The following is a 23,410-nucleotide window of genomic DNA, read 5'->3' on the forward strand; positions in this document are numbered from 1 at the left end:
AAATAGTTACCATTAAATTTACAACTATAAACACAAGGAGTACTAATAATCATATATTGTACTTATTCTCCAATTCTAACTTAAAGAGTTCTCGGAACTGAAATTACTACACAGAGATACGCGTTCGCGCTTGGTTGAAAGTATTAAGTAAGGCTTAAGGTCAGAACTGAAGATCAAACTGAATCCACCAAAGAAAGTATCATTGACATCGAAACAAACACAATACATTGAAGAAATTTGGAGTACACACAAAAGTTTTGATAGTAGTTCCAAAAGTACCTACTGCATTGTATAGTTAACAAAAATTCGACAAATTCAATACGTTACCTCTGTACCCCCGGATAGTCCTGAAGAAATATTGGATTCCACTCAGAAATAATTTAATTTAATCGTAATTGATGAATTAGAGAGGTAAAACGATTAGTTAAATTAATATAATATATTGCAATAATATTGCAATTAATGAATTAAATTAAATACTTCTTGGATTAAATATGATTTTATATTTGTATAAAATTAATATAAAATTATAAGAAAAATATAGATTTAAATATTTTATTTATATTTTATAACAATTATAAAATACAAAAATCTTATAAATAAATAATAAGTGTTCTTATTATTAAGTGATAATAAATGAAGTAATGGAAAATTAATATTTTACTATAAAATACAATTTCCTTTGTCGTAATGATAATATCACAGGTGAAATATTTACACTCCATGTTGATAATATAAATTTAGTAAAGAGAATATTAAAACATTTGTTGCAAAATAATTAATTATAAATGAAATTAATAAACCTCAAGTACTGTTCTCTAATTTTTAATATTTTTTATGCAAATTTAAAACATGATTTCTCATATTCATACGTTTACATGCAGACTGGGTATTTCATATTCACAGATGTGCAGGATTGAGTATCTTCGTTGAAATATAATTTAGCTCCACAATATTCTTCAGATAATGTATAATTGTTTTGACATTGCAAATAGTACTGACAACCATATGTTTCGCTGAGTGCAAGTCCATTCCCACGTCCATCACATCGATCTTCTTCACATTTGATGTAAGTACGAGCCATACAAGCTTCTTCGTTTGGTTCAAAAAATAAATTTTCAGGGCATTGTCCCCATATCGGATTCTCATCTGGTACTCCGACTCCAAGATCTTGACAATAGAAATAACCACGACAAGTAGCACCATCACTAACAAAACGATTACGCAAAGCAATTTTAGAATTCCCACAAACTTGATTTGGATAAGGATGTTGTGCACAATCTACTTGGGCTTTAGGTATGCAATCAGCTAATTCAGCGACATAATATGTACCATCATCGCATGTGACGGACTGTTAGGAAATAAAAATTATTATTACTATAGTTTACACATAATAAAAATTTAACTAGTACCAACCGTTGTTTCTGTGCCTTTTGTGGGACAAGTAAAATATTCGTTACAACTGTCTTCATCTCTGAATGGACTATTTAAAAAAAATTTAATAATTTGATTTTATTAAAAATAGTTATATTAATGTTTACTTACGTATTTGATGGAATAAGGTCGCAAAATTCATATTCAGCTGTACATGACACTTGGTCAGCATAGTCACATTGTTGATTTTTTTGATCCAAAACCATACCATCGGGACAATAACCCTGCTTTACAACCTTAGTACCACTGCATTGGTACCAACCTTGACAATTTTTCGGATCAACTACATAAGTTGAAGAGGTTAGCTTACAGGGTGCACTGCAATATGAGTCAGATGTTGACTTGGCACAGGCGGCAGTTTGGCGATCATAATAAGGTGTTGTTCCACTACAAGTGATCACATCAACACTAGTGCCATTTTGACATTCTATGCCAGTGTCGCAGTAGCCTGGCTTACGTAGTTTGGCACCATCAGCCAACAACCTGCATATATCATTGCCTCCCAAAAACGTTTCTGCTTGATTACTGCCGTCAAAAGTGACACAGAAAATAACTGCCACAATGGTCAGTACAGGTAGGGTTACTATAAAATTGAACTAGGTTAATTATTTTTAAATTATAGAAATGCAAACAGAGCCTACATTTCATTTTATTTTGAATTCACTTGCTATTAAATAACAACTGAAATATTGCTTGACTTTAGAATGGCTTATATAGCTTAAATTCACAGATTATATATGTATGATATCTGAGAATACTTTGGTATATGCATATAATATTTTTATTGTATATATTTACATATGTATTGTGCTGTATCAACTTCGAATGATTTATATTAGTCTTAATTATATGTTCTTCAAGATATTTAGGCATTATTAATTCGAATAGTTAATTTACCGAAGAGATTAGATTGTCAAATTCGAAATCCGTCTAATGATCTACGTTCGAAATGAATCGTATTTCGTTAATGGCAGTCAGTTCTAAACGAAGTAAGTAAACACATATATAAGATTTGGTAGGTGGACAACTTTGATAAAAATTTTCTATTATAAATAGCACATTTTTAAATAGCTTGAATGGATTGATTTATACGTTGCCTTCACAAAGGAATGTTTTGCTCAGACCAAAATGGCAGTTTATCACGGAGCTGAGCAGGCTTCGAAGTTCATTTAAGCAAATAATACTATATATTTTTTTTTATAGAAATTGTATGTCTCGTAGTGATCAATTGTGCAGTGTTCTTGTGGCAGTGAAATGAAAAGGTTGTGTTAAACATTTACTTAAATATTAAATAAATAAGAAAATAAAAATATATTTAAAAAAGGCAGTAATATTAAAAACTTAATTAAAACTAATATAACATCGAAATTATTATTAAGATAAAAAAATATTTAAAAGCAATTTTAGAAATAGAATATAGTATTTATATTAATATTAAATACAAAAAAATAATTAAACAGTCTGCTATATAAACTTTAAATTAAAAAAAAAATTAAAAATAAAAATAATAAAATATACGAGTAAAGAATTTCATATATTAATATAACATATATTAAATAACATAATATAAACTGAAAAAAATATATTTTAAATTAACAAAATAACACAAAACATTTGCTTCCTATTAATAAAAGAATTTAAAAAATTACTTGATCACTTTATTAAAATATATTTAAAAAAAATAAAAAATATAAAATAAAAAATACAGCAATATTAAAAACATAATTCAATTTAATTACAATTTGAATAATATCGAAAATATTATTGAAACAAAAAAATTTTTTAAATTAATTTTAAAAGTAATAAAAAGTATTTTTAATTAATAATTAATACAAAATAAATAAATAATTCGACTACATAAAATCTAAAATAAAAAACAAAAAAATAAAATATACACAAAATATACAAGTAAAGCATATTTTATTATATCATATATATCATATGTGAATATAACATATATTAAATAACATAATACAAACTGGTAAAAAATATATTTTATAATAATAACATAATACAAAAAATATTCTTCCTATTAACAAAAGAACTTAAAAAATTACTTGATCACTTTATTAAAATATATTTCAAAAACAAAAAAAAATATACAGCAATATTAAAAACATAATTCAATAAAAATTTAAATAATATCGAAAATATTAACACGAAAAAATTTTTTAATTTAAATTTAAAAATAATGAATAGTATTTATAATTAATATTAAATACAAAATAAATAAATAATTTTGCTACATAAACTTTAAATTAAAATAAAAAAAATATATAGTATATACATACACAAAAAAACATTTTAATTTTAATATAAGGTATATTAGATACTATATGGTAATACAATTTGACAAAAATATTTTAATGGTTGCAAACATTTTATTTAATAATAACAAAATACAAAAAATTTTCTTCAAATTAACGAAAAAAACTTTAAAAATTGATTTAAAAATCGCTCTTATAACTTTCAGTAAATAAAAAAAAAAATAAAAACATTCTTTTGATTCAAATAAATGCAAAATATTATAAAAAAAAAAATAAATAAATACATAAATATAATAGCAATATTATTAATAATAAGTTTTGATGATAATATAATAATAACGGAATATTAAACAAATTTTATTTTATTTTCTTTATGTACTTAAAAACAATTCTGTTTAAAGAATAAATGAAATAAAATAAAAAAATGTTATAAAATAAAAAAAATTAAGGAATAAAATAAAATTAAAAATTATTTTTAATTATATTGTAAAAATATTTATTTATTTTAAGATTTTTTAAATTTGTTTTCGGACCTTTTTGTTAAAATGATATTTTTATATATTTTTATTCTTGTTAAATAATAAAACTTTAATATTTTTTATTAAAATCTAGATTTCGATTCTACTTGAGAGTCATCATCATTATAAGTTACTATTATTAAAAATGCATAAACGTCCTCCTTTGTTCTATCGTCTATATTGTACTCCAAAAAAAAATATTAAAGTTTTATTATTTAACAAGAAGAGACCTACAGCCGGAATAAAAATGTATAAAAAAATCATTTTTATTTTTTTTCTAATAATTTTTTTTCAAATAAATATTATGTTATGTACATAAATGATTATACAAATTTATATACATATATTTCTTGATAATTTTATTTTACATTGATATTTTGACTATTTTCATCTTAAAAAATAATAAAAGTCGTGATATTATAATATAAGAAAATTCTTTTTTTAATTTAATATATATGCCTAAAGCCACATTAATAAAACAGCATTTTTATATAAATTTGGGCAATTTAATAATACTAAAAAAAATCTTATTGTTTTAATGATCACCATTTTTTAATAATAACTTTGTTTTTAAACAGGCTAATTGATCAATAGTTAAATAATACAATTTTATAAGAAATAAATTAGATTTAAAAAAAATTTTATTTAAACCAATATTTCGCCTATCTTCTATAATCATTTTCAGGTTTTTGTTTAAAAACAAAATTAATAGTAAGATATTGAATAAATTATTTAACCACTTTATACTTTAAGTGCTTAAAGTTATTAATATATTTTAAATTATTTTATATAATTTAATGAAATTTTTAATACAATATAATAATAACGAAATTTAATAAAAAATATTATATTATTTTAGTACTTCTTTTTTATAAATGTGTTTAAAGACGTTATTATTTGAAAAATAAATAAATAAATAATAAATTAAAACTTTAATTTGCATATACATCAATATAGTAAGATAATATAAGAAAAAAAATTTAATTTTTAAAAAATTTGTATTTTAATGATGAAAATGTTATTTTAATTTTAATTTACATTTTTCGTTTTTGGTTATTAGGTCAATTTAATTATTATTTAAAACAAAACACAGTTCTATTAAATTATAAATTTTATTTTATTTTATTTAATATATATTGTTTTATTTTTAATTTTATTTGTCAAAAAGTTCAATATTTCAATCATCTTCAATAGTCACCATCAGTGTTTTGTTTTAAAAAATAAAATTGATTTAAAAGCCTATTGAGAACATTAAAAATATTATTAACTGAAAAAACTATTTTACATGATTTTATAATTTTTTACAGAGTTCTATTAATTAGAAGAGTAATATTCAAAGCTCTATACAATATTAATTATATGTAAATATTTTGTATAATTTTCGTTTTTAATACTCGTTTCAAACCATATGTACTACCATATATTAATGTATACTAATTATTATGTACTAATGCGATTTAGTAGTTTTGATGGATTTCAAAAGTAGTCCACAAATTTGTTCCAAAAATAATTCAACAATTTAAATAAAGCTTATTTTTGGTAGATACTTTACCGAATACGAATTTTTATAGCCTATAACAAGAACTCAACATTCGAAAAGAAGCGGGGTAATAGTGACAAATTGTTAGATCCAAAAATTTCTAATCATACAGCTTCCAGTTTGAAAGACTGCCTACTATCCACCGTCAGTTCTTTTTGAAAACAGCTGTTAGTTTAATAGTTCGTATTTAATTTTTTGATTGCTAACATAATTGCAAACTTAATTCCTTTTTTTTTCGGGAACAATTTAAGATCCCTTAAATTAATTCATCCACTGAGATGTTGATAAAAGCTAATGAACTATATACAAAGCGTAATGCTAGATTATTAAGCTTTGTGGTTGTAAATGTAGGAAAGTAATATTGTTTATATTGTTTCGGTTCAATATCGTGATAATATATAAACAATCTCTAGATATTTGAATAATAGTAGTAATTTTTTTTTCAGAGAAGAAGAAAAAATTTATGAAAGAAAACATATGAAGCAACAACAAAAATGCTCCTAAAATCTTCAGAGTTAGGTTTTACTAGCAAAAAATTTTACATCATAAGTTTCAGTTTCAGTGCAGCCAAATTCAAAAATCAGTCTATTGGGAAACTTCACTGAAAATTTATTGCAAAATTCCGTTAAATTCTATTAAAATCATGTGAGCACTTCATTTATCAATCAATTCAAATACATGAATAAAAAAATTAATTTAAATATATAAGATAGAAATGCTTACCATTGCCCTTCTAATATTCATTTTATTTTCTTTTATTTAAATTAATTTTTTTTTAGTATTCATAATTTTTATATTTCATATTATACACAACACGACAGGAAACATATGGCAAGAATAAGCACTTAAGAAATTTTAATAGTGATGCCAATTTGTTTCAATCAGACTTAATGCTGTTTTTTTGCAACTCTGAAAGAAAAAATTTAGGCTAATATCTTTTTATTACCAATACCAGTATTTTAAGCATTTTTTAACTATTAAATTAGATCAGCCTAGTGAACTTACATACGGGTTTTTGTTTCTTTCTGGATCTCTTGTTAGCTTCTTGGGTAAATTTTCACTTACCTCTTGCTCCAGTAATACTAAGAGTATACTTACATCTGTTTTCCTGAAGATTTTTCACCAGTTTGTGAACAATGTTTTTTTAATAGTTTTTGTTGTGCCTACATACTGTTAAATATATAATATAATATATCGTATATATTATACAATAATATGTAATATATACGAACTTATGAAATTTTAGTTTATTACCTTATAAACTAATAGAATTCATTTATTTATTTAAATATAATTGCCTATAATTTTAGTAATATCAATAATTAATAATAATATCAGTAATATCGAAATTTATCATTCACAGCATTATATTTGACAGTCCTGCTCGTCTATTATATATTGTGACGTTTTGAGCTATAAAAAAGTTGCCCACTCACATATAAGCTCCATTGTAATAAAATTTATTGAGAAGACCTAATTAATTTTTAAGACTTTATTACTTTATATTATAGTATATTATAGCGGCTTTTTTGTATATTATACTTGTAATAATATTTATTGTTATATTTTTTAATGAGGTTGTTTATAATATGTTATTAAACTGCCACTTGAGAACTCAAAATAAAAATAGGTTTTGGTGAGTTGCTTAAATCTTATCGATGTTATTTGAAAATACACATAATTATATCTTATTGCTAAATTAGCTAATTTGATGCCTTTAGTATATTTACAAAAGTCAGTACAAATGTTCAATTGTTCATCTGAGGGTACTTGATTAATATCTAAACCAAAATAATTTTCGGAAAGAATTTTTTTTGACCTAGAATGGGTGCTATGGCATATTTTGATTGTGCGCTCTAGAAAGTAGAACGTATATTTATAATATAATATAATTTAAACAATACAATTTTGATATATATTTGTGTTGATTTAATAATGTAATGTAATGTTGTGCCTTTTCTGAGTTAGTGCATCTGGGCACTTTTACTTTTTGATAGCTGGAGAGTTTCTGCAGAGTCCTAACCATCTCATTGACTAATTTGAATATTCCTCATAATTTTCGTGATTATTCAATGATTGATCTTAGATCTGCGTACCGCCCCGTGCGGTTAGTGATTACTCTGGGATTAGATAGTGCTAAGTAGGGCAGCCTGTCAGTTTTCGCATACAGCTTCAGAGCACTGTCCCTTATATGTTTTTTGATTGGATTTATTTTAAGGTCTCTTAGCATGTCATTCGTGTGGATGTACTATGATACTTTTAAGAGCCTTCGGAGAGCCTGACTTTGAGCAACTTGTAGCTTCTGGATAGTAGAGTCGGCGGCTTTGCTATACGCGACACACCCATAAATTAGTGCTGGTCTAATTATCTGGCTGTACATCAGGTTTCTGTTCTTCGCGCTAAGGTTGTTATGTTTGAAAAGTGGTTGTAAGCCTTGCAGTGTTTTTGCGCAACTACTTCCTTTGACTTGTATGTGCTTGTGCCAAGTGAACCGCTTATCAAACGTGATTTCTAAATATTTAATGCTGTCCTCCCAATTCATGGCGATGTTAAATTAACTGAAAGTTCTATTCATGAAAGGTTAGAAAATATATAATTTGAGTTTGTATGTTTCGAAGTCGAAGCGCAAAAAGTACATTTAAGTAAAGCTCTTAAAATTAACTCACATAAGATTACTTTCAATGTAAATATATTTATATTTGTTATATATAGTTTATATAAATTGTAAGAGTACTTCAATTAAAATACTCTTTACCTCAGAATACGACCCAATTTGTCACTACTGCACCAATACAAACGGTGATAAAATACCAGTACCTAGTTCCCGAAAATATTGAAGGAATCACACAAAAAATTCAATAAATATTTATTGATACATATTAATACATTCTTCGTAGACTGATATAGATAGGGTCTTTAATAGGTGCAGCAAAACTTTTATTCGTTTCTTTTCTTTTAAGAATTCGAAACGAATTCTCTGAAGTTGTAATGTTGGCCTCCACAACAGAAATAATTTGAAAATATGTCAATACTGAACTTGATCCATCATATTCATTGAATTTTTTTGTTAAAATTTTGTCTAAGAGCAATAATTTTGAATCTTTTTTAAATTATGAATTTCAAATATTCTTTATACAGTTTGTATTATAACCATACTAAATAAAAAAAGCATATATTTCTAAAAAATAGTATCTTTTATTCTATATACTATACATTTTTCATATAACAAAATCCATTAAATGTTTATTTGTTTATAATATAAGACTATCAAATAAGTTACAATTGGTATATTAAAGTCTGAAGGATGAAAATATGGTTAATAAAAAAAATATACCCTAATACGCTTATCCATATTTTATGGACCAAGAAATTATCTCCTTTATTTAATTCTATATGTCTTATATAATACATATATATGTATATATTTATATATATATACATGTTTATATTTATAATTGTCAATAGAATAGAATAGAATTTATAAGATATGACATCTTCGATTAGTGAATCTACGGAAATTTTTTTTAATCGAGTTGCTCTTTTAATGCATTTTCATTTATGATAAGTAAATCTAGGGCAAAATGTATAACACTCGAGAGTAATTTAAAACACTGTAGATATTTTGGCAGAGTAGCAAGATTAACCAGAAATTAATAGCTGTTTTATATTTAATTAACAGATAAAGTATAATTTGATTCTATATACTATATATGTATTTGTGAAAAATATAAATGTCTGCTAATATGGCTAAAAAATGTTAGATTACTCTAAAAATCTTTAATTCGATGCAAAATCTAACAGATCGAGAGTAAATCTATATTGAATCCAGATTTACCAATCATAAACGCCAATAATTCATTACTAACAATTCAATATATAATATATTTACACATATATATAATATAATAAATATGTTTAACGCAATTTAGTGAAATAAAATAAATTTACACAATCTTGGCTTTAGTAAAAGAAATTTCTAAAATAATAAATTTTTATAAATTTAAAAATACACCCAAATTTGTTAAAGTTATTATATATAATTTATTAGTCGAAAGTTTAGTTAATAATACATTTTAAATATTTTCTTTTAAAGCTTTTAATAATTTTATAATAAATTTAGAAATTTTTTAAATTTTCAAAATTAGTTTTCTATAGCAACATTCTATTTTTGTTTTTTATTAGAATTATTCAATAATTTAATTATAATAATAACCAAAACATTAATACATTATCTCAGAAATATGATTCAGTAAAAATCTATTAATTTCTCAAACTTATTCGACTTTGGAAATTAGCTTAGTTTTTGCAGGCAGAATATTCTTTACGAGTGCTAGTACATGTTTCGGTGACTTCATCAAAGTAAAGTTTGTCTCCACAATATTCCTCACTAAGTGTGTAATCATTTACACATTCATAATAATATTGACAACCTTTTCTCTCGCTAAGAGCACGACCATCCCCACGACCATCACAACGATCCTCACTGCATTTTACATGAGCACGAGGTTTACATGCTTCCTCTTCTTGATCGAAGAATTCACTTACAGAGCATTGACCCCAGATTGGTGCGCTATCTGGTTTTCCAACACCAAGATCTTTGCAATAGAAATAGCCACGGCAGGTGGCCTCATCAGTAACAAATCGATTACGTAGAGCAATTTTGGAATTGCCACAAACTTCTTCAGGGTAAGGATGTTTATAGCAATCGACTTGTGCTTTAGCAATACACTCACCCAGAGCTGCGACATAGTATAAGCCAGTCGGACAAACCACTGTCTACAAAATTAAAATATATAATTAAGTTCGGTTTTTGTTTAATATATACAGCTATTTACAGTTGTTTACTTATTTAATAATTTATAATAAATAATTATAATAAATATTATAATAATATAATAATAAAAATAATAATTTTCTTACTTCAATTTTTGTTCCTTTGGCAGGACACTCGAAATATTTATGGCAATTGGCTTCATCTTTGAAAGGACTTTTTGTATGTTATTTAATGTAATAAATCATTAGTTTTATATTAAATATATTATTTATTATTTAACTTACATGTTGGCAGGTACAACATCACAAAATTCATATGTGGAACTGCAGGAGAGTTGATCGCTGTAATTGCAAATTTGATTTTTTTGATCGAAATGCATTCCGTCTGGGCAATTACCACGCTTAACTTCTTTTGAACCATTACATTCGTACCACCCATTACAGTTTTTGGGATCAACAACATATTTTGGAGATGTCTTCTTGCATGGTGCTTTGCAGTATGTGTCCGATGTTGATTTAACGCATGTTCCCTTTAAGCGATCATAGAATGCAGTGGTACCACTGCAGACCAGTACATCCACACTTTTCGAATTCTTGCATTCAATTCCAATACTACAAGATCCTGGCTTGCGCAATTTAGCGCCATCTGCGAAAAGTCTACATATGTCGTTATCAGCTGAGAGTGTCTCTTTCTGTATTGCAGATCCAAACAGCGATATTAAGAGAACCACTGTTAATGGTAGCGTTATCGACGAAACTTTTGATTGAAATTATTTAATAGATTTGTGAAATTATTTAAATTATTAATTTCATAATAAAAATATGAAGTACTTACCTCTCATTCTACAAGTTTCAATTCTTCTGTTTATATTTCAAGACAACTGAAGTATTGAAACCACTTTTTGCGGCTTTTATACCTTCGCTGGAGAGGCACATTTGTTCTATTGATTTATTTTTATATTAATAATTATCGTTTTGCTTTGATTATTTTTATTAAATATGTAGTATTAAAATAATCTTTTTAATTTATTTCGTAATAATTTCATGTATTTTAGTTCTATAGAAACATATTTTGTTTAAATTCATTATTTCTTTTTTCTCTACAGATAAGATAGCTTACAGATATTTTATGGTTTCATATGAAAATAAACATAAGAAACATTTGTTCTTTAATTATTTGATTTATATATATATATATGAATGTATAAATATATATATATTTTATACAAAAATTGTGATTAAAATCTAATAACGTGTTTTTTTAATTAAAACGGAAATGATTATAAGTAAATATTACCTTGTCTTAAAATTCCCAACTTGAGATAATATACGATTAGCTCATGTTTCAATAAATATTCCAAATGATCTCTAATAAGTCAATTAATTGTCATAAGTACTTTTTTATAAACACAAATATGAGACTAATTAGAAGGTGGAAATTAGATTAAGTTGTGAATATTATATATATTAGAAATATTAAAAAGTTGTTAATATATTATCAAGTTTTTATAGATAAAAAATTGAGTCATCAATAAAATGAAAACACACCGTGTTAATGATTCTGAGAAATTGCAAAAAAACAACCTCATATAAAGAAGAAAGAAGTCCTCTTTTATCAAGAAATTGTGCAGTGTCAGAATTTGTTGTCTACCATGGACAAATTGTATGAATTACATTTTGAGTTGGTTCCGCACTCATCGTATTAGGAAACCTAAGGAGTTATCAGCGAGATGTTATCTGCACATCATTTAGACTTCCTATCTTGTATAAAATTATCTGTACTTAAAGATTACAAACAATGTTTGCATGATCCAAGCGGTGGGCTTAGAACTTTCAATTGTCCGACTGCTTACAACCACTTTTCAAACATAACAACCTTAGAGTTATAGAAAAACAGAAAACTGATCTACAGCCAGATAATTAGACCAGCACTACTTTATGGGTGTGTCGCGTATAGCAAAGCTGTCGACTCTACTATCCAAAAGCTACAAGTTGCTCAAAATCAGGCTCTCCGAAGACTCTTCGAAGTATCATGGTACATCCGCACGAATGATATGCTAAGAGACCTTAGAATAGATCCGGTCAAAAAACACATAAGGGACAGAGCTTTGAAGCTATATGCGAAAATCGACAGGCTGCCCTACTTAGCACTATCTAATCTAAGAGTAATCACTAACCGCACGGGGCGGTACGCAGATCTTAGATCAATCATTGAATAATCACGAAGATTATGAGGAATACTCAAATTAGTCAATGAGATGGGCGGGACTCTGCAGAATCCCCCCAGCTATCATGGAGTAAAAGTGCCCTGATGCACTAACTCGGAAAAGGCTTAACATAACATAACTGTGTTTTTAAAGCATATTGTTTATCCAGTTTACAATTATCTGCGATACCCCTGTAATCGGAAACTCAATTAGGAGAAATGTGAATTTAGGTTATCTTTTCGTTCAGATGTCTTAACTCTTCTGGATGAAAAATAAAATGTGGATTTAATATTATTTTTAAATTAAGTGTCTTTTAAACTCATTTGTATCTTGGAATAGCTTAAAACGCGAGGAGCCATCATATGAAGTAGAAGAAAGTGCAATAAAGAATGACTAGACTATTTAAGTTTTTCTACTTCAAAGGCATCAAAAGACAAGGTTTCTTTCTCTAAATTACTATTGGTAATAAAAGGGACATATTTTACTGATTCTAAATTAAAATCAGATTGAAATAAATCGGGGCAATCGCCTGAAACGACGTGAAAATGAAACATTAACATTTTCAACGTCATACTATGTATTAAATTGAATTGTAAAGCTCGATAGTAAAAGCTGGAAACAATTTCAAGTGAATGCTATTACGGATGGATTACGCTATTAACACCAATTTAAAGTCAAATTTGGTTTAAAAAATACTTGAACCTAACAAACAACACAATAATCTCATTATGTTATCATAGTATGATATTAGTCGACCGTAAGTGGTTAAAGTGGTTTAAAATTGTTTACCTATGAACATTAAAAATTTAGACCCTACTTGTACCCACCATATATGCTAGACAACCTTCTTACTGTTATTTTAATCGATGAGTAATGCTTTGATAACTTTTATATTGAGTTCATTTGAGATTGTTAAAAAATAAATATCTTAATAGAACTCAAAAAAGTCCATTTAATTTTTTTAGCATTGTATAGAATCATTGGAATTATTTTTTAAAAAAATATCATTTCATAAAATTTAAATATTAAAGATGACTTTAACGTCATAATTAACGTCATAACTAAACTATTTCATTTAATAGAAACTATTATATTTGATAGAGAGGTTTCAAAAAGTACTGAATTGTGGTTTTGGCTGAATGTTTTATTTTAAAAATTAAAATTTAAAGAAGTATTCTAAAATGTAATTCAACATACACTTTAGATTCTTTTCCTTATTTGACCATACTAACCCGTTACCTAGTTAGTACTTTCTCAACTTGATCCCTCCACCGAAGATACGGTCTACTTCTACGCCTTCTTCCGTCAAGTTCTGCTTCAAACACTTTTTTCACTGCAGCATCTTCATAAATTTTTACGACATTTCAAGCCAGCGAGGCCGCTGGATGTTAATTCGCGGAGCCATATCAATGTCGTAATAAAGCTGGTACAGCTCGTTGTTTATTCGTATGCAGTAGTCGTCGCAAACTCGTGGAGGACCAAAGATCCTACGAAGAAGTTTTCTCTCGAATACTCCCAGCGCTGCTTCATTATTCTGTAATGACGTCCATGCTTTTGCGTCATACAGAAGCACAAGGAGGATGAGCGACCCATAAAGCGTTAGTTTCGTTTGTCGTGAGAGGGAACTCTATATCCCAATTGTCTACTGAGCCTATAGTACTCGTAGCACTTATTAACATTGGTGATTCTTCGTCTGATCTCCAGGCTGACATCATTGGTGTTCGTTACGGCGGCGCTAAGATAGATGAAATCCTTGACAGATTCGAAAGTATAATCGCCAGCCACTAAATTTCAGTCGAAATAAATTTTAACAAACTTAGCCACCAAGAATATTAAATTTTTTATCTCTTGTTCTAATTATTTCTAATTAAGTTATCATTATACTTTACTTAAAAACTATATGTTTTAAAATAATATTATTCTAGGCGGATATTAAATAATTATTTTGACATGCAATTTATTTATTGCGTATACGCAATTATATTACTTTAATTATATTAAACTATGAAAATATATCATTAAAAATATATTTTTTTTATATTTGATTCAAATTTATCATTTCATTTTGATTCTAAATTAATTTTTTCAGAATTGTTTTACTTCTAGAAGTATTTTTTAAAAATTAAATAATCGCGCCTTTTATATCAAACTCTTGCATATGTGAGCGATTGAAATCAGTATTAAAAAGCAAATATTTTGTAGTATATTTTTCGAGGTTTCATTAATACGAGCGAAACCACTGGTAGTTAAATTTTCAGCCACAGATATTTTGCCATTAAAGATTTTTAATGTCAATGTGATAGTATTACGATAAATAAAGTATTACGAATAATCTTCGGGTGCATTGGAAATGACAATGGGACATAACATTCTAGATACAACCATAAGATAAAGTAACCATGATTAATGACAACACAGTCACACAATACCTAGGGTATATGTTAGCGCACCCATTTGTTATACATATCATTATCAATAAAGTAATCATCAATAAAATATTAATTTAGCGTAAACGGCTCTCCAACCCAATTAGTAGGTGACTTCTCATACGTGTTTTGTATCTTTGTGCTCTCTTTTTTACACCTTCTTATATTCTACAGACTTTAAGTACTCGATGTAATTGCTCATTAGTAAGCAGTGTGTGTTAGTAATAATTTTGGGAACTTTCGATTAAAAAAGTTGTGATAATCACATTTGAGTTTACTACAATTCCATAAAGTTCAATATAGTAATTCCTTGTTGGTTTCAGTATTATTTTATAGATATGTTTTTTTTTAACAGAAAATTTTCAATGTTACTTTTGACACTATATAGATGAACTCTTTAAAGTCCTGAAATACGTTGTAGAAAAAATCAAATAATAAGTCCTGTCATAAGTTGTATACAAAAAACAAAAAAACAAAAAAAATAAAAAATAATAATAAAATTAATAATTAAATGTTGCTTATGTGTATTATATTTTTCTAAAATAATTATTATTATTTGTCTGTTTACTTTTCAACTACAAATTACTTGTGCATTCTGTTTCGTATTTTAAAACAAAAATAATTATTACAATAATTAATATTTTGCTATTTATGAATAAAATGCCCGGCTTGCAGTTTATATTCGTTTTTCAAAAATTAGTTTTATTTTTGCATTAAAAAAATTATGTATCTTTTTTAGATTTTTGTTTCCAAGGCAAAAATAACAATTATTTTACGTATTTTTAAATAATATTTTTTTTACTATAATAATAATAAAAATAATATTTATATTATAATAATTATTTTAATAAAAAACCAGTAATTATTTTTTAAAAATAAAACCACAATTCAATAATTATATTTTGATTTTTATTTAAAAGGCGAATATGTATAAAGCTTGTATTTTATGAAGGAATAATATTGTGAGAATAATGATTACATACTTAAACAAGACTATAGTTTACTTTTTGCTGTTTTTGTTTTTTTTTTAAAAAAGTTTTTTTAAGTTACTATTATATTCAGTCCTCCTCGGGGATTGCCACCTTGACGTGGTGAGAAGGCTCAGTAGTTACGAAGAATCTTCAAGCGACGCCTGCGGTAGCATGCTACTGGACGGGCCTCCCTTGCCGGCAAGGTCGAATCAGGAGTAATGCAGCAAAGCGCAGTCCACAACGTAGCATCGGTACTCATAATGAGCGGCTCCAAAAGGCTTCCGTTCCTCAGGTTAGGTGTGGCCGATTTAAAAGTGACCTGTCACTACGTGCAAAGCTTATAGGACTGACATTGCACTTGTAACCCATCGTCAGGGGTCCTTCAACTATTTTCTGTAAATAAAACATGAGTCAAAACCTGATAGGATTACAGTCTCCAAGTGGTACCAGTACTTATACGGCGAATCCACCTGCTTCGGCAGCACGCACAACGGATTTGGAGGTGCGGAACTCACGTTTAAACAGAATCTCTTTGTTAGGTACAACTGTAGCCACAAGAAATTTAATAAATTTTATGGCCTAATGTTCCAATGAAAACGTAATAGAATGAAGAAGAAGATTTTATTTTGTCCTTGGCTTTTTCTGGTTAACGCCTGCATATTTTTAGGTATAATATTTTTTTAATACTGTAAAACTGCATTCATCGGAGTATTTCATTAAGTTTTAATGAATCTTATAATAACAAAAATATTTTTAAAATTTTTAAAGTTATAAGAACAAATATGTAACATGCATGTGTTTTGCCTTAAGGCGCATATAAGTAAACCTACAACTATTATTTACTCACAACCCTTGGGATCAATAGATTTACATAAACAACTCATTACAAGCGAACTTACGCTTACAGCAAGTCATTGATTGAGAATTTTTAATACTGTTCACGCAAATACAGTAATGCCTCACGTATTATAAAAATCACATCGAGTGGACGCTTAAAGTTTGCTGTCTGAATATTTACAACAACAGTTGAGCTGATCGAACTTCCATAATGGAAAATCTTAATCGAACTGTGTATGTATGAGAGTTTATAGAATTTCGCTTTATGATTTCATGCGGAAAGGGACATAACATTCCTTACCTTGCTTCACATACACTTGCCGTTGTTTGTAGTTGTAGTCAATTCGCTTCACATTAGTTTTTCTATTACTGCTGCATTTGCTAACTTATGATCGAACTAGAGCGAGAAAGGAGTGAATAAATGATTTCAGTTGCAGTATGACGTCAGTAAATGCACATCGCTTAAAGCGGCTGTTGTTGAAATTTATTTGTGAACGTGAAAAAAATTTAATGGCTTCACTTTTACATATTAATGAAAAATATTTTAGAAGTGTTTATAATAAATAATAAATTAAATATAATTATTTAATACATATTTAATGCATTTTATATATCAGTATATAAAATGCTTACCACAACTAGTAATAATGTAGTTATTTGCAAAATCATTGTGTGTAGTGAAAATGTGACGTTAAACGCCATTTTGAAATTCGCCATTTGCATTTTAGTAAAAATAAACTTAAAATATTCCTTTATTGTGTAATTTATTTATAAAAATATATAGTGAAATATGTATATTAGAGTGATACAATGGTTAATTTAATTAGAAATACAGAAGATATGCTTTACATAAATTTATTTAAATATAACGTTTAAAATTTTAAACGGAAAAATTTTGCTTAAGTTTCGTAGTAGCGTAGTTTTAGTATTTTGGTTAGAAGCTACAAGTTACTTGAATTTGTCGCTGCAATACAGGGTAAGTCAATAAATACCTTTTTATCAAAATCTATGTTTAAAATACCTTTAAAATATATATTAAATTTTTAAAATAACTTTAATCTTTATATAAATAAACATATATAAAAAATAACTTTTTTTAAAATTATTTATTTATGTGATTAGAAAATATTTACGAAATATTATTTTAAAAAACAGAAAAACGATAGGTTGTGCTTAGACTCTACAGTTGACTATATTAGGCTATATCAAAACGCAAAAATGTTTATTTTTAGAATAATAATATACAATTTGCTTTTTTCAAAATTTAATTTTATATTATTATTAGTATTATTATTTTTATTATTATTATTATTATTATTATTTATATTATTATTATTATTATTATTTATTATTATTTATTGATTTAAAAAAATTTATACAGCACTTACAAAAATTATAGAATTTTATTTAAAATCTAAATTGACAATAACATATTTGTTGTGTATCAGATTTCATAAATTTTTCATAAATTTATAGAGTTTATAATATAAATATTGCTACCGTTTAATAAGACTTTCACTTCTTCTTCAGACAGAAGTGCTTTATCAAATGTTCTCTGAAAATTGGACATACACCAATAATATGATAAATATTTTCTATTTCATGACGATTAAACAAAGAACAATATAATGTAATATATATAGCTGTATAATATAATATAATAGCTGTTTGAAGGATCAAAAGATATACAGTGCTTAGCTAAAGTCTAAGATAAATTTAGTCTTCCAGTACATCAATTTCAAAGTGAATTAACATTAAGTACGGAATAATTTGATTAAAAAAATTTAGTTTTCAAATAAATTATTAAATATTAAAAAAAACTAATCTAAATTTTTTAAATCAGTTATTTCTTATATCGAAAGAAAGTTTTCCCTGAAGATGACTATCGAAGATAGTCGAAATATCGGAAATAAAGTATAAACGATTTTTAAATATAAATAATAAATTAGTGTCTTTTTATTTATATTAAAATTTGACCAATTAGCCCGGTAACAAATTATTATAATTATATCGAAATATATATAAAGTATAAATAAAATGCACTTATCCTCTCAAACAATATTTCTAGCTTCAATATATCTTCAAGTTTTTGGTGCAAAAAATTTTAAAAAAAAAAAGTATATTAAATGAAACCGTAGCAGTCTTCATAAAATTAAAAATTAATCAATATCAAAACTAGAAACTCAGTTAATGAAGCTTTTGGATGAAGCTTGGTACATGGCTTTTTTATAAAGACAATAATGGAATTGGTTAATTTTATAATATATTGGCAGCCAAATGAAAAATCCCAGTGTTGATTTATATATATATAAATATCTAGTTAGTTAGATGAACTTAGTGAGTACTATAAGAGTTTTGGCAACCTTAAAACATAAACGTTTGGAGAAAAGCTTAGTTTCTCTCTCTGTGAAGTTGCAGTATATGTTAACGCTTTGTTGTCAAAGTTGAGGGCGATAAATTTTTATTTATGTTAAGCTAATTAAATAATAGCTGTGCTAAGTGTTAATAGTAGTTAAAAGCTGATCTGGAATTAAATATATTCCAAATATGTAGAATTGATGTTGGTACATATCGAAAAAAAAGTAACATTATTTATTTAAAAATGTTTTGTTGTCTTATATTACGGTTATAATATAAGAATATATAAATATTATATGAGATAAATATTAAATAGAAAATTCACTATACAAAAACGAAGTCTTGTGATTAATTTAAAATCTCATTAAAATGTAGATGATATTTTCGTATTACATAAAAAGTATGCATTAATATTATTCAAAATTGCTAAATAGTCTATGTATAAAACGAATTGGTTTGAGTATTGTATAAAATCGACACTGCTTTAGTTAGCAATACTATGTTCAGTCGACCAAATTTCCTTAATTTCGTAAAAATGAAATTAAGTTATTTTCGAAAATTTTTATACTGCCCCGAATTAAGGAAATCATTGTGTTTGTTTACAACAAATCGGATGTTAAAAATTACGTGCTACAAACACTATTTGTATCTGGCAGTTGCTTTATTAGTATTAGTGGATTTCAGGTATGGAATTATTATTTTTCAATGTATTATTATTACTTTTATTAATTATAACAGTTACAGTTTTTTCTCTATATTTAAATTTAAAATTTTTCACTATTTTTAAAATATTTGTCCGGCTTTATTAAAGTCAACTGTGACTGACATTTATTTAAAAAATATATCACTTTTTCGTTATCTCAACTTTATCTTTTCCTTAAAATTTCCCTTAGCATAGTTGCATTTGAAGTGTCCCTTAATTTGAACCTCGTTCTAACGAAATTAAGGACATTTTTCTCGTTTTAACCTTAAAAATGAATTTAGTATAGAAAAAAACTTAATTTCGCTGAAACGAAGATGAAATTAAGATTTTTGAGAAATTAAGGTGATCTTCACAGATCTTTCTGATACAGAAAAGCTCTTGCACATCCAACAAGTAAGTTATGTCAATAGAAACGACAAAATCTTAAAGTTACTTAAGTTACTTACTAAGTAAGCAGGGGAAAAATGATATAAGAATGGGTGTTGTCAAATGCTGTTAACAAAGATGATCTTGTTTCATTCAAACACCGTACATTAGAGACCGTAATTATATAAAATTATATATAATTATATAAATTCGTCTGAAACTATAAAGAACTTAAAAGTTGCACGGCCCGTGGGAACACTTCTTGCTAAAGCGCGGTGCAGACTATCATACTGTTATGTCATACGAGAGAGAAAAACGTCGTATGACACACAGCTATGATAGTCTGCCACCTTTACCAACGTGTTGGCGTGCTCACCAAAATTTTGGTGAACAGCTCTCGCATACGCGTTGTGTATGATAGTCTGTCACCCCAAACGATTCATACGTCATACAAGAGCATTTTTGCCTTGCAAATTTATTGTGAGCAGGTGATCTATGTAAAATTTTAATATGAATTTAATATGTTTTTTTATTATTTTATTATTAATGTATTTAATATTATTATTATTTATTATTATTAAAATTACACTTATAAATTTGTGTTAAATATTTAATTGCATTTTAGTTAAAAAATTTAATTTTTACATAAAATTCTTATAAAAAATTAAAATACAATTAAATATTTTATGTAATATATTAAATATTTTATTTAATTTATTAAATATTTTATTTTCTTTTATTTCAATTTATAAACGATGATTTTAAGTAAAATTTTTTTTAAAAAACATCTATATATAAACATCGTTAAATTTATGATCTAAGCCCAGTAATAAAAAAACATATTGAAAATTGGTCGTAATAACAATTAATTAATAACCCAAATTTAAGATTTAATACTTTGTATTCTACATATGCTTTTCTTTGTTAAAACTTGTTATTAAAATAAAAGAATTTTAAATGTTAATAACCTTTAACTAACAAAAATATGGAAATGATCAAATTTCTTTAAAAACAATGAAGATATATACATTCTTATATATATATATATATATACATTATTTGTATGATCTATTTATGTAAAATTTCTTAAGAAACTTTACAGGTAGTGAATGAAATTAACTACGGTCCTTTACTGATCTTTTCATTTTAACTACTGTGCTTAAAGACCAATAAACCTAAAAAAATACATGAATATGGATGCAGATAAAGCATTTTTAGATGCTTTCATCGAATGTTAACAAAAGTAATCGCTGTTTGTGGGATGTCCAAAGCTGTGAATATAAAGATCGCAAAAAAAACGCGGCATATATAAAATATACAAAATTATAATCAATTATAAGCAAAGCGCAACCTATACGTTAACTACCAATTTTTTCAATTTTAAAATTTTATTTTAAACACACAAATTTTCACAGCATTACCCGCAAAAGCACTCTTCAAAAATTTTGCCTACTCTTATGTGTCATACCTGTTCAAATTCGGTCGCTAGAAGAAATTTGAGCAAGAGAGAGCGCAACTCGTATGACACACCAGTATGATAGTCTGCACCGCGCTTAAGTCGCTAAAAAATGTCCTGTAAATTGAATGTTTCCAGCAATATTTTTTTTAATTGTATACTCTTATTTGCAGCATTGAAATACGCAACATTGATAAATATCAAAGACCGTAAAAATTAATACGGTCTTTGTTTTCCTAAAAAGTATATATTAATTTCCAAAACTTTTTTTATATTTTTATTGCATACATTTAGAGACACAAATTTAATAATCTATTACAATATAGCTCACTTAATAATAACTTAACTTGGTTTTTATTATAATAAAAAATGTAAAAGTTCATCGAATAATTAAAAATCAAAAAAGAAAAAATTCTATAAAAATTTCTAATGAAACAGCGATTTGTCGCTAAATACCCAAGGAACTAAAATCTTCAATTAGTTTTGTATTGAAACGATATACTCCCATCTAACGAAATCATATGTGTGTACATAAGAACTAGAAAATATAATTTATTAATAATGTTAAAATAATTATATATTTTATATTACAGTTGCATCATTATGTCTTCATATATCTGAATCACGATTCACGGTAATTGCCTTACAAATCTCTTTCTGTGCATTGCATACTCTATCACAATGTTCCTTCATTGTTCGAAATGAACGAATAAATGAATTATTTTTATCCAATTCAACAGAAATTTGTCTCATCAAAACAGCATTGAGAGTTTTATTTGATTACTGTCGCATTCTATATTGAACAGCGGTATCGTAACAGACATCGTAAAAATACAATGATAAGTTCCTCTTAAAACTGTGTCAGAAATATTAGCTTCCAAACTGACCCTAGCATAAGCCGAATTGTAGCTTCAAATATAGTCGAAATAATTTTCAGACTTTTTTTTTATATTGTTATCATTTGATGTGAGACCGTCATACAATGGAATAAAAAATATTATTTTGTGTTAATAGTGGAAGATATACGTTATCCTTATGACAATACATAGTGCAGAAATTTCTTTCACGCATTGTAGACTCTTTAGCAAAATGCTTAGCTAAACAATGCCTACAAACCAAGTTCATAGAACCAATATGAAAGGAATCAAAATTAGGCGGTATTTCAATCAAAGCACATTTGAACGAACTTCGCAAAGGAGCTGAATTATTGTCAACACTATTGTCAACTTCAATTTAATTTAAATCACGTTTCGTGTTCTTCTTGATTTCATATTTCCTTTATTTCTTTGTCTCTGTACTCTCCCTGTAAGCGATTTACGGTAAAGCATGATGACAGTACAATTCCAAAAATAAAATTTCATTAATTGAATGAATGATTTTAAATAAACTCACCAATAATAAAGGAAGTAACTAAGTAATTTTCAAGTGGCATCCGACTTGTCACAGGTTTTCTAACTGGACACTGCGGAGTTAAAAAACATTTATTGAATCTAGGTATTACTGGAGACGATAGCTGTAGACTTTGTTACGAAGAAGAGGACACATATTGTGTCA

General features: G+C 26.3%; 2 protein-coding genes and 1 long non-coding RNA gene across 3 annotated transcripts; all 3 read right to left on the reverse strand.

Moving 5' to 3' along the window:
• Nucleotides 1–690: 690 nt before the first annotated feature.
• Nucleotides 691–2,120, reverse strand: LOC119672847 (peritrophin-44-like). Its single transcript, XM_038083996.1, has 4 exons — nucleotides 2,076–2,120; nucleotides 1,546–2,017; nucleotides 1,417–1,483; nucleotides 691–1,351 (listed from the first exon to the last, which is right to left on the reverse strand). The coding sequence occupies exons 1-4, from the start codon at nucleotides 2,080–2,082 to the stop codon at nucleotides 875–877; spliced, it is 1,023 nt and encodes a 340-aa protein (XP_037939924.1). The 5' UTR covers nucleotides 2,083–2,120; the 3' UTR covers nucleotides 691–874.
• Nucleotides 2,121–9,919: 7,799 nt separating this feature from the next.
• Nucleotides 9,920–11,473, reverse strand: LOC119670624 (peritrophin-48-like). The gene is made up of 4 exons (XM_038080956.1): nucleotides 11,368–11,473; nucleotides 10,818–11,289; nucleotides 10,680–10,746; nucleotides 9,920–10,535 (listed from the first exon to the last, which is right to left on the reverse strand). Exons 1-4 carry the CDS (start codon nucleotides 11,372–11,374, stop codon nucleotides 10,056–10,058), a joined length of 1,026 nt encoding a protein of 341 aa, XP_037936884.1. The 5' UTR covers nucleotides 11,375–11,473; the 3' UTR covers nucleotides 9,920–10,055.
• Nucleotides 11,474–22,278: 10,805 nt separating this feature from the next.
• LOC119672887 lies at nucleotides 22,279–23,345 on the reverse strand. Its single transcript, XR_005251967.1, has 3 exons — nucleotides 23,249–23,345; nucleotides 22,448–23,159; nucleotides 22,279–22,394 (listed from the first exon to the last, which is right to left on the reverse strand). It is a non-coding gene; the product is annotated as an uncharacterized LOC119672887 (long non-coding RNA).
• Between the last annotated feature and the right edge of the window lie 65 nt (nucleotides 23,346–23,410).

The sequence above is a fragment of the Teleopsis dalmanni genome, chromosome 1, assembly GCF_002237135.1.
Source record: "Teleopsis dalmanni isolate 2A chromosome 1, ASM223713v2, whole genome shotgun sequence".
Classification (NCBI taxonomy): Eukaryota; Metazoa; Arthropoda; class Insecta; order Diptera; family Diopsidae; genus Teleopsis; species Teleopsis dalmanni.